The sequence below is a fragment of the Pseudophryne corroboree genome, chromosome 6, assembly GCF_028390025.1.
Source record: "Pseudophryne corroboree isolate aPseCor3 chromosome 6, aPseCor3.hap2, whole genome shotgun sequence".
Classification (NCBI taxonomy): Eukaryota; Metazoa; Chordata; class Amphibia; order Anura; family Myobatrachidae; genus Pseudophryne; species Pseudophryne corroboree.
Genome location: NC_086449.1, coordinates 259,937,680 through 259,954,211, shown reverse-complemented (window position 1 = coordinate 259,954,211; position 16,532 = coordinate 259,937,680). Strand labels below are relative to the sequence as shown.

General features: G+C 43.8%; 1 protein-coding gene across 1 annotated transcript in view; it reads left to right on the top strand.

Moving 5' to 3' along the window:
- The window catches only part of EFL1 (elongation factor like GTPase 1), a 651,720-nt gene that overhangs the window by 507,611 nt on the left and 127,577 nt on the right, over window positions 1-16,532 (top strand). The window contains exon 16 of the mRNA XM_063925942.1: window positions 1,764-1,895. Within this exon, the coding sequence (XP_063782012.1) occupies window positions 1,764-1,895 (132 nt within the window). The remainder of the gene's footprint in view (window positions 1-1,763; window positions 1,896-16,532) is intronic.

The following is a 16,532-nucleotide window of genomic DNA, read 5'->3' as shown; positions in this document are numbered from 1 at the left end:
GATGTACAAAAACCATGTCTTTCTCGGTGATTATGATGTCCTATTTGGTAGCTAAAGGACAACAGAACAGTTTATAGTTGGGTTACATTGCATATGCTTCCAGTATTTCACAGCAGTGTCCTGTACATTTCCAAGAATACTCATCCTTTAACAGTCATTGACACTAATAGTCTGAGAATTGTGACTCGGGTTCTTAAGCAATTTAATACATTGCTTCTGAGAGGTTCTGCTGGAAAACATAAATAAACAACCTATTTTGCATTATGCTAGTCACAGTTTGGAGAATGTCTGCTGAAATTGTCAGACTCTCCCTAAAATGCTAATTAATTGGTATGCAGCACTTAATCAACATGAATATACATGGATGAAGAATGACTGCTATATAGTAATATCAGTTGAATGCACTTGGATGATTGCCGAATAGCCACCCTGGTCTAACATCATTCAGTTGGGATGGACCCGGCAGAATATTTATATTCTTACTAGTTACCATCCTGTCAAAATGACGGAACAACATAACAGTAATGTAAGTGCCGGGGGCTGTGCGCGCCAGAACGGAGCAATACTTGAATTGCTCTATTGGGCACCATCTAGTGGCCGCTGGTGTGCAAAACACTTGATTTCTCTTACAGAGGTGAGGAGCAGTGTTAGCCTTTTATTATATAGGATAATGTCACATTGGAAGATACAGATGTGTCCTCATACATCATTTCTGCAGTCTAGCCAAACAGCCCCTCTCTGCCAGGTCCAGAGAGACTCTGCTAATGTTGGGGGTGTCTTTTCTTGCCGGAAATGTGTCTTAGTCACCACGCGGTGTGGTTAGGATGCACCGATGAACTGTGCTGATTAATTTGATATGTGACACTTGTATATACGTGTGGCTGAGTCTCAGAATCTGTATACAAAGTGCTAGGGCAGTACGGATGGTGTAATGGTTAGCATTGGGTTCGATTCCCACCATGGCCCTAACTGTGTGGAGTTTGTATATTCTCCCCGTACTTGCGTGGGTTTCCTCTCACAACCCAAAAAATATCCTTGAAGGTTAATTGGCTCCTAACAAAAATTAACCTTAGTGTGAATGTGTGTGTACATGTGGTAGGGAATATAGATTGTAAGCTCCACTGGGGCAGGGACTAATGTGAATGGCCAAATATTCTCTGTAAAGCGCTGTGGAATATGTATGCGCTATATAAATAACTGATAATAAATAATAAACAATGTAGCAGCCACAGCTTTTTTCCAATACAAGTTTTCTTGTGATCCATATACAGTCTGTCACACACAATATACACGTGTTCCATATCAAATGAATAAGCTCAATCTCCTGGTGCAGCCTAGTCGCATCGCTATGTGACTGACACATTTTCAGCACAAAAAGACGCCTGATGCTGGCAGAGTGGCACTGGACCTGTCAGCTGACTCACGCCAGGCATCTCCAGCTGCATGGCGTATTGAGGCTAGATGTACTGTATGTACACATCTGTATGGTACCGGATGGGGAGGATACTACTCTGTACAAACAAATAGTTTATTCCGGCTATGATTACTTTACTCTACAACCTTCTTTTGTGTTTAGTATATTTGCGTTACTAACTTAGACAAACAATACTGTTTGAACGTTTATATGAGATCAATATCAGAGGGAACAAATAAAGACTGTGCTATAAATGTATGTTTTTTGCTTCTAAAGAAATGTGTAATAACAATAAGTTCATGTATCCAATCTGTCTTAATTGACTTTTGATGTTTTGTCATGTCATTAGGTATCGGAGGTTTGGAGGACTTTATCCTGAAGTCAGCAACTTTGTCTACATCACCAGCTTGTCCACCATTTATTCCTCTGAACTTTGAAGCAACACCAATTGTACGAGTTGCTGTTGAACCGATTCATCCAAGTGAGTAAGAAAAACAAAATACGGTACAGTATGTGGATGTGTCCTTGTTCACTGAATGTCATGGTCAGACACGTATATTCATTATTATTCCAGTCAGTGTTGCTGTGGCTCTGGTGTTGAACCCTTTTTGTATGAAACACAGGTTGAGTTTTGTTTGTTAGTTGCAGCATTCAGTGTTACATTTGTATACTTTGTAGAGACTAATGCAAGGTCCAGTGTAGATTGTCACTGACACTTTACTACTTAATGGGGCGTATGCAGTTAGCTCCGTTTTTTTGCCTAGGTGAAAAAACTGAGCTTTTTTGCTACTTTTAGGGCAAATGGAGATTCGCCCTATGCAATATTTTCGCATAGGGGAAAAATGTGACAGGGGCGGAAAACACGTGTATCGGCGAATCCACTTGTTTTCCGTCGAAAATGTGGCCCATTTTTTAGCGGATTTTGAGGCATTTTTCGCCAATTCCTTTTCACTTAATAAAAGAAGGTGAAAAGGCATTGGCGAAAATGCCTTTAAAACTGCCGAAAACGTCCCTAAATGATTACGAGTGGGGCAAATTCATTAGCTCCGAAATGTAATCGGAACTAATTGCATACGCCCCAAAGACTTAGTAATGTGCTGACAGGTTGGAAAAAGTATGTGAATCCTTAGGCTAATGACTTCCAAAAAGCTAATTGATGGAGCTGTTGGTAAGAGATGCCCTGCCGTATAAAAAACACTTACAAATTTTGTTCACAAGAAGCATTGCCGGATGTTAATACATACTTATCATTAAATCATGCCAAATAGCCCCGTTTATTGTGCCTGACTCAGATGTGGCTGGAGGTGCTATCATTGCTGCTTCCTTGCAAGCTGCTCTGTATAGTGATGCAGCAGGAAGCAGCTATTACAAGCAGACACCTCCTGCTGCCGTAGTGTTCTGACCTGCGTGCTAGGGCGGAGCATGAGATGACTGACTTACCATCAGGTGGCTTGCGGCAATCATGGTCACTCGCACACCCCTTGTCACAAAGCCAGGAAATCTCTGTCCTACAACGGAGGTCCCTGGCCTCTTTCCTCCCACTAAATGGTTGTGACATGCTTCTGTTTGCACAATGGGGGGCATTACCACCCCCTCTCTGTCCAGATGGCAGGAGACTGTCAATCACTGACAGTATGATGCCGTGTTGCTACCTTAATCACAAGACCCGTTCGCGCACGTACAGAATAGGATAATCAATACTTTGGTACTGTGCGCATGCCGTAGATATTGCTACAGGATCTGAATAACCCCCGTTGTGCCACTAACTTTGCTACTTATACGCCTCATACCACTAATCCTAAGTACCTAGTACACTATAAGCCTAATTCAGATACAGTCGCAAAGTGCCTATTGTATGCAAATCGGCTGATATTTTCTAACTGCGCATGCATCTGAGCCACTGTGCGCATGCGCAGGGAGGGGAATGCGATTGTGGAATTAGTAGCAAAGAGGGTGACAGGTGGACAGCGTTTGGGGATGGTAACGGAGAGTGGGCAGGTAAACGCAGGCGTGTCATGGCCATTTGGATGGTGTTTTCTGGGCGTGCATATATTGTGATCTTACTTGCTACTGGAGAGCTGTCCCTGGAGCCCAGCTCAATCTGTGCGTCTTCAGAGGCACTAAGAAGACTGTGGCGATGGTACCGATGTATCAGCACTTGTACACCATCAGACGGAAATGATGTGACAGCAGTCGGTGTGCCCTATGATCAGGTTAGCTTCTACCCATATTAGCGTAAAATCGCAATGCAGTCCGACTCGGGCTGACCAGGAGAGCTGAACATGGAGAGGGCACAGGTCATTTAACTCCCTCCCACTTTGAAACCAGCAACATATTAATATTTGCGGCTGCTAGCAGGACCTGCCTCACTGCGATCTGGCAAGTCTTATCTCTAAGACTGAGTTATTACTGTTATGGAGTACCACCTCTTTTTCAATATTCATTGACTTCCAAGATGAGCTGGACGTGCTCAGTCACCTTGAATATTAGTAATCGGTGATTATAGATGTACTGTACAAAAGTGTTTTTCACCTTAGGGTAGCACAAATAAATATGCAACCAGTCAGAAACATCCAGTGGGTGGCTGCCGGAAGATCATTTTCCAGCAGCTGCCATTCTCAGACGGACCTCCTGGCCCCCCTACACCTTTGTATCCACCCCCCCACCCCCTTCCGGTGTGTCACAATCACTGCTGGTCGCAGTGATTGGCCAGCATGGCAGCGCAGCGCACCCCACCCGGCGGCTGCAGACAGGAGCAGCCAACGTAGAAATGCAGAACAAGCAGCATGATGTCCCCCGTGTATACCCAACAGCTGCAGAGAGAAGTAGCCTCTGGGGAAATATAAACACTGCTGTGCCCCATCCTACAGCGCCTGTCCCGATTACCAACATTTAGCCATTATGTCAAATCATCAAGAGAGAGAGAAAAAGACTAATGTTTTTTTTTTTTGTTTTGTGTGTTTTTTTAATACTGTTGTTTTGGACCTAATTCAATTCTTTAAAATAAAAAAAAAACTATTTCCAATCGTTTTTGGGAAAAAATATTAGCCAGTTCATTGGTTAAGGATGACAAAACCTTACCTAACATATATCTATTATACCCAGCCTAACTATTTGCTTAGGGCAGTGGTTCCCAAACTTTCTTCAATCACAGTGCCCTAGAGTACAGTATATGCATTATTTTCACGGCACCCCTAGGATAAAAGTTTTTTTTTAATGATAAATTTGCAAAGAAAGATATGAAGTGATGTAAATTGTGCCTGGCTGTCATCCTTAGGGTCAGTTATGCGGTGGTGAACAGTTGTGTTGCAGTTGTGTACAGTTGTGTTGCTGATTGCCCACATATTTTATGATCGGCAGCAACTAGCACTGGTTTTGCCTATCACCTTGTCCATAAATTATGTGATTTGGTCCTGGACCACTAACCCAATGCACCCCTGTAAGAGCCTTGCGGCACACAATAGTTTGGGAACCCATGGTTAGGGTGAAACTACTGGTGAAGTGAAGATGAAACGTATGCCAGTAAATAGGAAAACGGTATTCCTCCAATGAACTATGAGCTATGGGCCTGATTCAGATACGGTCACAATGCTGATTTGTACGCAGTCGAGCGGTAATCAGCCGACTGTGCATCCATTGTAATTGCGTTGCACGTGCGCCAAGGTACTTTTGCGATGCTGCTAACAGTGAGGAATTAATCATAAAGTGATTGACAGGAAGGGGCTGTTTGGGAGAGGTAATGGGAAGTAGCTGCATAAATGTTGTGATTGTTTTCGGGGTGCATCTTGACGTCCGACTGCAATCTTGTATGCAGAAAATATGACACAGTGAGGGAGTCTATATTCATCTGCGTGGCAGTTGTGATAGAGTATGTAGTTAATGAGATGTTGTGATGGCTCTGGTGGGCGTCTCTAAAATGTTCTGGGCGGCTGCTACACTTGCGTTGCCTTGCAGTTTTGTAGCTGTAAAAATAGCAGTTGCGCAGGCATTAGCTGCCACATCTGAATCAGACCTTATATACATTACAGTTTTATATTATCCATTTATTATTTTCTTACATTACACAAAGGTGCAGGGCACAGGGGGGGGGGGGAGGGGGGGGGGCAGGCTTTGGCCCTGGGCAGCATAAAACTCCTCAAAAAAGGGCTGGCAAAAGTGGACATTCATGCCTGGCACTGTCCTTACCCCGCCAGCGGATTTCATTATTTATTTATGAGCGGGACAGAAGCGCACCATTGCGGCGGCGGGTCTTCTTCCTCACCTCACCAGCACACTGCTCGGCTAAATTTTTTTCTCCTCAGGGAGACGCTGGTCCTTCCTTCACTGCTGACAAGTTCGGGGGGGGGGGGGCGCGCAGCAATAGGGGTGCTTGTTGTTAATATAAAGCGCTACAAGTCTGTCATATGAGTTTATTATTTACCAGACTGTGTATTTTTGGCGCTGGTTTGTGTGCTGAAAAATCCTCTGTGTCCCTCTGACAGAGTTACTGTATATATATATATATATATATATATAGGTATATATATGTATAGATATATAATGAAAGCAGTCTGTCCCCCATAAGCCGGTGTGTCTGGGGGTAATTGGTACATGTGTGTCAACATGTCGGTGGCTGAATGTTTTTCCCAAGAGAAAACTATATTAGGGACACAGACATGTGTGGGTGGCCCTGTCGGCACCACCAATAACTGACTGGGTAAATATTTGCATGATAATGTGATTCATATCAGAATAAGGTTGCATAAAGCTGTGTCCCAGACACAGACGTAGAAATATCCATGGAGGATGTGATGTTCATAGCTATTTTTCCCTCAGACCCCTCAGGGTCGCAAAAATTTAATTTTGCCCAGTTACTACTCCCTGATGCCGACACGGATACTGATTCCTATGTCAACCAGAATGTTTCCTGATTAGATCCAATATTGACAAAGAGCAGTCAGTACATGATTGTGGATATTAAGGACGTATTAACGTCACTGAGAACCCTGTTGTTCCTGACGGAGGGGTCTATATATGTATGTATGTATGTATATATGTATGTGTATGTATGTATGTATGTATGTATAGATATATACTGATAGCTGATCTCATGTGCTGAGCGCTCTGTTTGAGAAAGAATCCCCTGGAGGATTCCGGTTGTTACTCGTTTCCCGCCGCGGACAGAATAAAGTGGGAGTCACTCCCTGTTCTGCATGGGGCCATGTCACAAATCCAGCGGATCGTATGCAGGAAGCTACGTTATATTCTAGTTATGTAGCCACGAGTACATTACTTAGACCTACCTTGGCATGCGCATGGGTGAGTAGTAGTATTCAAAAATGGTAGGATACCTTGTCATCCAATATAGATACCCTGGAGGGAGATGGGATACTCCTTACGTTGGGTCATGTCAAGGACGCTGCAGCATACTTAAGTGAGACTGCAGGGGAAATAGGACTCTTGGGTTCACAGGCCGATTCCATAGCGGTCTCGGCTAGGAGGTCGTTGTGCATTCACCGATGGAATGCTGATGCTGACTCCAAGAAGAAATGGAGCCTCTTCCCTATGAAGGTGAAGCCTTGTTTGGTGACGGCCTAGTTGATTTGATCTCGGCAGCGGACGCAGGTAAGTCAACCTTCTTGCCCTATGTTCACTCACAATGAATGAAGACGCATCATTATCGGATGCCTTCATTTCGACCCAATAGATGCACAAGAAGTTAGATTCCCTTTTCTTTGCAGGTATAGGAAGGGGAAGAGGTCCGCAGCCACTTCAAGATCACAGGTGCAGAAATCATCCTCTGCGTCTGCCAAAGCCACCGCATGACGCTGGGGCTCTCTTGCAGTAGCCCGCACCGGTGGGGGCGCGTCTAAAAACTCTTCAGTCTGTTCTGGATTCATTTGTAAAACTGGAAGTTTTCAAGACGTTTCCCCTCAATGATTTTTCAAATCGGCCTTACTAGTTCTCCGGAGGACAGGGAGGTAGTATGCGACGCAATACGAAAATTGTGTCAGAATCATGTCTTTGTCCTGGTTCCCCCGTCACAACAGGGTGAAGCCGTTTATTCAAGCTTTTTCGTGGTCCCGAGGCCGGACGGCTCGGTCAGACCAATCCTAAACGTAAATCCCACAATTTCTACCAAAAGAAACTCGAATTCAAGATGGAATCTCTCAGGACAGTGATTTCCAGTCTGGTGGAAAGAGGTTTCATTGTTTCGGTAGACATAAAGGATGCCTACTTACAGATTTCCATTTTCCTCGGTGTCATTGAGGTTTGCAATTCAGAATTGTCATTACCAGTTTCAGATGTTGCCGTTTGGTCTATCCACGGCTCCGAGGATTTTCACCGAAATAATGGCGGAAATTATGATTCTCCTTCAAAAGCATGGAGTCACGATTATCCTGTACTTGGACGATCTCCTGATAAAGGCGAGATCCAGGGACCAGTTGGTGCAAAACGTTACACTCTCCCTGACAGTTCTTCAACAACATGGTTGGCTCCTAAATTTGCCAAAAGCAGAGTTGATTCCATCAACGCGGCTGTCGTTTTTGGGAATGATACTGAACACAGAACTACAGAGTTTTTCTTCCAGTGAAAAAGTCTCTGGAACTTCAGAGCCTGGTCAAACATATTCTGAAACCAGCAAGAGTGTCAATCTATCAATACATTCGGTTGCTGGGGAAGATGGTTGCGGCCTATGAGGCCATTCAGTTTGGCAGATTCCATGCCAGAGTGTTCCAGTGGGACCGGTTGGACAAGTGGTCCGGATCCCACCTACACATGCACCGAAGGATTATCCTGTCTTCTGAGACCAGAATCTCACTCTTGTGGTGGCTACACAGCTCTCACCTCCTAGAGGGGCGCAGGTTCGTGATCCAGCCTCCGAGGCTGGGGTGCAGTCACACGGAGGAAAATTTTCCAAGGAAGATGGTCAAGTCAAGGAACTTGTCTCCACATAAACGTTCTGGAGTTAAGGGCCATTTACAACGGCCTTCTACAAGTGGAACATCTTCGCGATCTGCTCGTACTTGATCCAGTCTGACGATGTAACAGCAGTTGCGTACATAAACCGCCAGGGCAGAACAACAACAAAATAAATAAATAAAAAGCAGAGCGGCGATGGCAAAAGCCACTCCAGCCAAAAGGTTCTCCGCGAGGCGGAAAGACATACAAACGCTCTGTCAGCATCAACTGGAAAGCAGACTTCCTCAGCAGACACGATCTCCATCCAGGAGAATGGGGCTTCCACAAGGACGTCTTCGCAAAGGTGACAAGTCGTTGGGGAGTTTCTCAAGTAGACATGATGGCATCTCGTCTCAACAAGAAGCTTCAGAGATATTGTTCCAGGTCGAGAGACTTTTAGTGAATGCACTGGTGACACCGTGGGTGTTTCAGTCGGTGTATGTATTCCCTCCACTTCCTCTCGTTCCAAAAGTTCTAAAGATCATAAGAAGAACAAAGATTCGAGCGATCCTCATTGTCCCAGACTGGCTAAGGAGGGCTTGATATCCAGATCTTCAGGAATTACTCATAGGAGATCCCTGGCCTCTTCCTCTGCGCGAGAACCCACTTCGGCAGGGGTCGTGCGTGTATCAAGGCTTACCGCGGCTACGTTTGACAGCATGGCTGTTGAGCACCAAATCCTAGCTGTAATGGTATTCCCAGTGAAGTCATTCCCACACTTATTCAGGCCAGGAAAGGAGTAACGTCCTAACATTACCACCATTTTTGGAGAAAATATGTTTCTTGGTGTAAATCCAGGAAGGCTCCTACGGAAGAGTTTCAGCTAGGACGTTTTCTCCATTTTCTACAAGCAGGCGTGGATGTGGGCCTAAAATTGGGCTCAATTAAGGTACTGATTTCAGCCTTATCGGTTTTCTTTCAGAAACAATTGTCCTCCCTTCCAGAAGTTCAGACTTTCGTGAAAGGCGTGTTGCACATCCAACCTCCATTTGTGCCTCCAGTGGCACCGTGGATCCTTAATGTGGTGTTGCAGTTCCTTCAATCACATTGGTTTGAACCTTTACAGAAGGTGGAGTTGAAATTCCTCATTTGGAAAGTGGTCATTCTGTTGGCCTTGGCATCCGCAAGACGGGTATCTGAATTAGCGGCCTTGTCTCACAAGAGCCCTTATTTGATCTTCCATGAAGATAGTGCAGAATTGAGAACACTTCAACAATTTCTGCCGAAGGTGGTTTCGTCTTTCCGCATGTACTGGCCTATTGTGGTGCCTGTGGCCACTGACGCCTTCGTTGAGTCAAAGTCTCTGGATGTGGTCAGAGCTTTGAATATGTATGTTTCCAGAACGGCTCAGATTAGGAAAACAGAGGATCTGTTTGTCCTGTATGCTCCCAACAAGATTGGGTGTCCTGCTTCCAAGCAGTCCATTACATGCTGGATCGGTGGTACGATTCAGCATGTTTCATTCCACGGCTGGATTGCCGTTACCGGTATCGGTGAAGACCCATTCTACTAGCAAGGTGGGCTCGTCCTGGGTGCCTGCCCGGGGGGTCTCGGCATTGCAGCTTTGCAGTGCGGATACTTGGCAAACACTTTTGCTAAGTTTTACAAGTTTGGTACCTTGGCCGATGATGACCTCAAGTTTGGTCATTCGGTACTGCAGAGTCATTCGCACTCTCCCGCCCGTTCTAGAGCTTTGGTATAACCCCATGGTTCTGAATGTGACCCCAGCATCCTCTAGGACGTATGACAAAATAGGATTTTGATACTACCGGTAAATCCTTTTCTCTTAGTCCAAAGAGGATGCTGGGCACCCGTCCCAATGCGTACTGTATCTGCAGTTATTAATTGTGGTTACACACATGTTGTGTTACGGTTCTTGTCAGCATGTTGCTGCAATTGTTCATGCCTTTGGCTTGTATTCTGTTGAATGCCACGTTCTGCGGCATGCTTGAGGTGTGAGCTGGTACAATGCTCACCTTGGTTTAACAATAAGTACTTTCCTCGAAATGTCCGTCTCCCTGGGCACAGTTCCTATAACTGGAGTCTGGAGGAGGGGCATAGAGGGAGGAGCCAGTTCACACCCTTTGAAAGTCTTAAAGTGCCCATATCTCCTGCGGATCCCCATGGTTCTGAATGTGACCCCAGCATCCTCTACGGACTAAGAGAAAAGGATTTTCGGTATCCTATTTTTTCTACAGAAAATTCCAGGTTCAGTGAAACCTGTGTGTTTTCGGAAAAAACAGCCCCATATTCGTACGAAAACATTGCTGTTTTCGGGGATTTGTTTCTCAAGGAGAAACATAGTCCCGATCCTTTTTTCCTGCTACTATGGTATGCCTGCTAACATGTGACTTGGGAAGAATGGTATGTTTTTTCAGCCTTTCAGTGGCTGATTATTATTTTTTTCTGGATGACAACAAAGAGTCCCAGTACTCATACTGAACATGTATTTCTTTTTAATTGCTTTATACTTATCTGGAAAATAGAGGTTTGGGATATTTTATTCACAGACCTGATTTTCTAAAGGTCACATATACCAGGAAAATTTAAAATAAATACTTGTAGTTGCCTATTAATACACACAGGCAGTGTCAGACTGGCCCACAGGAGTACAGGGGAAACCCCCAATAGGCCCAACTCCTCCTCTAGGGATCAAGTTCTAGACTGTGCACTTGAATTATGCATATGTTATCTTGTACTGCACAGGACTTTGGTGCATTTTCTATTGTGCATTGCTGTTATTAATCAGTACATTATCATGCATGCACTAGCAGTATTTACTATATAAATAAATCAAGGGGCCCAGACCGTGCCCTCTCTAATGCAGGGGTGGGGAGTCTTTGGCCCTCCAGCTGTTGTTGAAATACACATACCAGCATGCTCTGCAACAGTTTTGCTATTTGGCCATGCTAAAATTGTTGGAGGGCAAGCTGGGATGTGTAGTTCAACAACAGCTGGCGGGCCAAAGGTTCACCATCCCTGCTCTAATGGTTAGCCAAGCTTCTGTGGTAGCTGGCCCCTCTAGAGACTGGCCACACCCCCAAAACATGGGCCCCTACACTGCATTCCCTCTGATTGGCCATTCATGCCCCAGTCCGACAATGCACACAGGTGTTACCGAATGCTACCTGATACAGTCATTATGAGGAGCACTGCTGGGGGCAGTGTAAGGGAAAAGGTGGCTAATGTTTAAATGTATTGTAAATTGAGGCACGGTGCTCCAGCTAACAGAAAGTAAAGACCAGAGTACCAAGTATTCCACAGTACATACCTGTTTCTATTGAAACATATTTTATGCAATTTGTTTATGTACAGTATGTATATTTCATAAATTTATATAGATGTAGCTCATAACGTTTTCTTGCTCTTGTTTTTAAAAGGATAATAAAACCTTCTTAAAAATAAATAGTTTATTTTTTTGCAGTCTGGCTCATATGTCTGTTTCAAGAAAACAAACCTCTTGACTTCCCGAATCTGCAGTTTTCTGCATTGAAAACGCTAGCAATGTTTTTGAGTTCAGTTCCAGCAATTTTGCACTGGCTTTGCAGAGTACATTTGAAGGGGTAAAATAAATATTTCTTTACTACCCTGTATATTTAAGGATTAAATATCTGCATGCAATGTGATAGACTGGGATTTTTTGCAGAGAGATGAAAATGATGGCGAGTGTGTGCTTTTATCAGACAGCTATATGAGCTGGCAGAAAACGAATTTTGGCCTTAAAAGGCAGAGCACGGAAGTTATAAACTAGTGATTGGGATCACAGGCGCCAAGTTATCCCAAAAGCTCCAGATGCAGAATGATTTTAACCCTCAGTGCAGGAGAGAAGGTAGAGTTTCTGTGAGTGTATTACCCAAAAAGATGGGAAGCAATATCTTCTATGATAGCCGTTTTCTTTTTAATAGACAGACGTAGGTAGATGTTCAGAAATATTGCCTAAAATAAGCCAAAAAATATGGGTAAAAAAGATTGGAAAAAAATATGCCCTAAAAATGTAAGCCAAAGATTGAAGTCTACGATTTATTGCTTTTATTATATCTTTTTTTTTTATATTTACCCATAATCAAATATGTAATAAAATGATGCAATTCCTAATGTCTTGGCAAAAGGAGTACTACGTTTCCAGAGAGATTCCTTAATTTTGTTTAATTCACCTCTACATTACACCGCTTCTGTAATACAACGCTTCCATCCTTTGTGAAACCTTTCTCTTCTAATTCTTGAATGCCCTTCAGGTGCATGGATTTCATATCACAGTGTTGTCTGAAGACACAGCATAGGAGCAGGCAGGCTGGTCCAACACCGTTTATTTAAAACTAGTAAAGGGCAACATGCCAAGTTACCTCGGTCCGGCCCCTGCTCTGTCCCCCACCTGAGACCCGCACAGGGTGATAAGGAAGTTCAGGCAAGAAGGAGGAATCCTACTTCTGATCTCTCCAGCATGGCCCAGACGGCATTGGTTCTCAGACCTTCAAGGTCTCTCGTTAGAGCCTTCTCTTCTGCTTCTGCAACACCTAGGCCACCTCGTTCAGGGCCCTTGTGTATACCAGGATTTGGCCCGGCTGGCTTAGACGGCGTGGCTCTTGAAGCTTCAGTTCTGAGGGCCAAAGGATTTTTTGAGGTGGTCATTCAAACTATGTTGAAGGCCCGTAAGCCGGCTTCAGCTCGGATTTATCATAGGGTCTGGAATTCTTACTTCGCTTGGTGCGCATCTCACAATCATGACGCTTACAAGTTTAGTATGGCCAATCTTTTGGCTTTCCTACAACAGGGCATTCATCTGGCCTCCATCAAGGTTAATATTTCTGCCTTGTCTGTTTGGTTTCAGAGAAAAATTGCAACTCTGCCTGATGTTCATACGTTCACTCAGGGTGTGCTGCTGATTCAACCTCCCTATATCCCGCCAGTGGCTCCTTGGGATTTGTCAGTGGTTCTGGAGGCCTTGTAAGAGTCTCCGTTTGAACCTCTTGAGTCTGCGGACCTTAAGTTGCTTACTCTTCAGGTCTTGTTTCTGCTGGCTATTGCCTCTGCTAGACGGGTTTCAGACTTGGTTATCTTCCTAAGGTGGTGTCTTCTTTCCACCTTAACCAAGAGATTGTGGTTCCGGCCTTTATCTCTCCTGAATTGCCCTCCAAAGAGTGGTCTTTGGATGTGGTACGGGCTCTCCGTATCTAGGTGAAGAGGACAGCCTCCGTTAGGAAGTCTGATTCTCTTTTCTAACTTTTTGGTTTTCACAAAGGTGGCTGGCCTGCGAATAAGCAGCCCCTGGCCAGATAAATTAGAATGGTGATTGCACATGCTTATGTACAGGCTGGTCTTCCAGCTCCTGCTACCATCAAAGCCCATTCTACTCGGTCGGTTGGACCTTCTTGGGCGGCCCGCCGTGGTGCGACCCTTGAACAATTGTGCAAGGCGGCTACGTGGTCCTCAGTGAACACATTCATAAGGTTCTATGCCTTTGATACTTCCGCCTCCCAGGATGCTTCCTTTGGATGCCGGGTTCTTGTGCTCGCTACAATGCGTCCTTTCCCATGAGGAACTGCTTTAGGACATCCCCAATGTTATCTCTGTGAAACCTAGTGTACCCCGCTGCAGAAAACAAGATTTATGGTAAGAACTTACCTTTGTTAAATCTTTCTGTGAGGTACACTGGGTTCCACAGGGTGCCCACCCTGATGGTTTGTATGGCATTAGCCGCTGATACCTTCTCCTGTTGTGAGAATGTGTTGTATGTGGCTACTAACGGTTGTCATCTCTTTTTACTGCTACTGCATTGGCCTGGTTAACAAAACTGAGCTCCTGTGCACGAAGGCGGGGTTATAGAGGAGGCGGCACTGAGCATCTTGGGAACAGTCAAAGCTTTTAGCCTGTTGGTGCCTTGATTCCCAGTATCAGAGAATACATTGAGTGGGCACTATTTCCTCTATACTGTATGTATAGAGTCTCATTGTCCTCTGAGCTATTAGAGAAATATTTTGATGGCTTTGAATAGATGATGGTCTCATTCTTTCACTTCTGAACTTCCAGAAGAATTGGAAGCTACTTTGTGCCTCCTCTGATCTAAGAGAGAGAATCTGAAGATCAGTATCATTATTTCATGGCGAAGGGAACTACTGATCCACAATCTGGTATCACCAAATTATATATGTAGACTCCTAATATTCATCTATACATTTAATGAAACTGTAAGGGTTGTGTCTGTGCATAGCATTTTTTTGAGAAATATATACTTCTAGGGACTGTTTATGAACTATGTCTGATAAAAACTAGTGGATGAATTTGGATTGCGTTTTCACTGTTGTATAACTTAAGGACCAAGAAATAAATTGAGGTATACATTATTAGGGACTGGAACAATAAAGAAATAAACAGAAGCTTGACACTCAGCACACTGAAAGTTGGTGTTCCGATCATGCTTTCACGAACTTGACTCCGCCCAAGTTATGCAATGGAACAAAACTTAGTCAGTTGCTCCGCAGAGGAACCTAATTGAGGCAGAGATTCTGACGGGATGTGACGCAAGTGAGACTGTGTTTACCATGTATACCCCTTAACCCCAGCAAGTTTCCATTTCAGTTCAAGCATCTACAGTTTCCTGTAAGCGTCTGCTTCGCTGTGACGATCAACAAGTTTCAGGGGCAAACGCTCAGGACTGCAAACATAGATCCCAGGACCAGTTGCTTCTCCCATGGGCAGCTTTATATGGCTTGCTCACGAGTTTGGCGACATCCCATCTTGAGTAGAACTCCCATCTTAGTAAATTTACTCCCAGTTCTCTGATTTTAAAGCCCTATACCAATTTAAATATTACTCTTTGGTTTCTGCACAGATTTTGCACTTCATTTTATTTAAATATTAATTGGAGAAATCTGTAAATATTAATCTTATCAAATATAATTCACAAGGTTTTATAAATATAAATGTTTTAGAATGTAAGGTCTCACGAGCAGGGCCCTCAACCCTCGTGCTTATTCTTTTCTCTAACCATCCTCGACGGCACCTAATCCCGCGGTTTTCTGCCACCCTGATACTTATGTCAGTGTTTATTTACTGTGTACTTGTCCTATATTGTCTTCAACTGTAAGTCACTATTGTTGTGTTTTGATTTTTCATTTATGTACTCTGTAATTGGGCGCTGCGTATCCCTTGTGGCGCCATATAAATAAAGGAAAATAATAATATAAAAGCATCACTTATAAGTCAAACATTTTGTAACAGGTTTTATTTTTAGATGTGGTTCGTAGGGTCGACCGTGTCTAGGTCGACCACTATTGGTCGACACAAGCATTAGGTTGACATTAGCAAGGTCGACATCGGCACAGGTTACCATTCCCAATTGTAGTCCACATGGATCGTAAAACATGGAAAAGTTTAAAAAAATTAAACAAATTGTGAAAAACGCATGTCGACCTAGTGACCAGGTTGACCTAGAAACCCTGTCGACCTAATGCATGCGATCAATCGTGGTCGACCTAATGACTGTCGACCTAGAGACCGGATACCTTTTTTTTTAAATTTACATTTAAACTTATAGTACTACAGAAGGTTGTTCTTGCTTTCCATCATGGGATTCCTGGTATCAGAGAATGCTTTGAATGGGCACTATTTCCTCTATACTGTATGTATTGGGAAAATGGGCAAGTGTCTCATTGTCCTCTGAGCTATTAGAGAAATATTTCTGTAGAGGAAGCTAATTGAGGCAGAGATTCTAACAGGATGCAACACAAGGGAGACACTGTTTATACCATGTATACCCCTTATCCCCAGCAAGTTTCCTTTTCAGTTCAAGTGTCTACAGTTTCCTGTAAGCATCTGCTTCGCTGTGACGATGAACAAGTTGCAGGGGCAAATGCTCAGTACTGCAAACTTAGATCTCAGGACCAGCTGCTTCTCCCATGGCCAGCTTTACATGGCTTGCTCACGTGTTAGTATTCCCAAGCATCTTTTTGTGTTAATCCCTGAAGGAAAAACTGCAAGTATTGTTTACAAAGAAATTTTGGGATCAACGTGTACAATATAAAATATACATTACAATATTAGATGGCACTACTATCTTTGTAAAATTAGTTCCACTGAGCAATAAGACATCCACGCAAGCGAAGCCTCTGGCAAACACTAGTTCATGAATAATACATAGATTTTATTTACAGGGATTTTTATTTTTATGTATATTAAC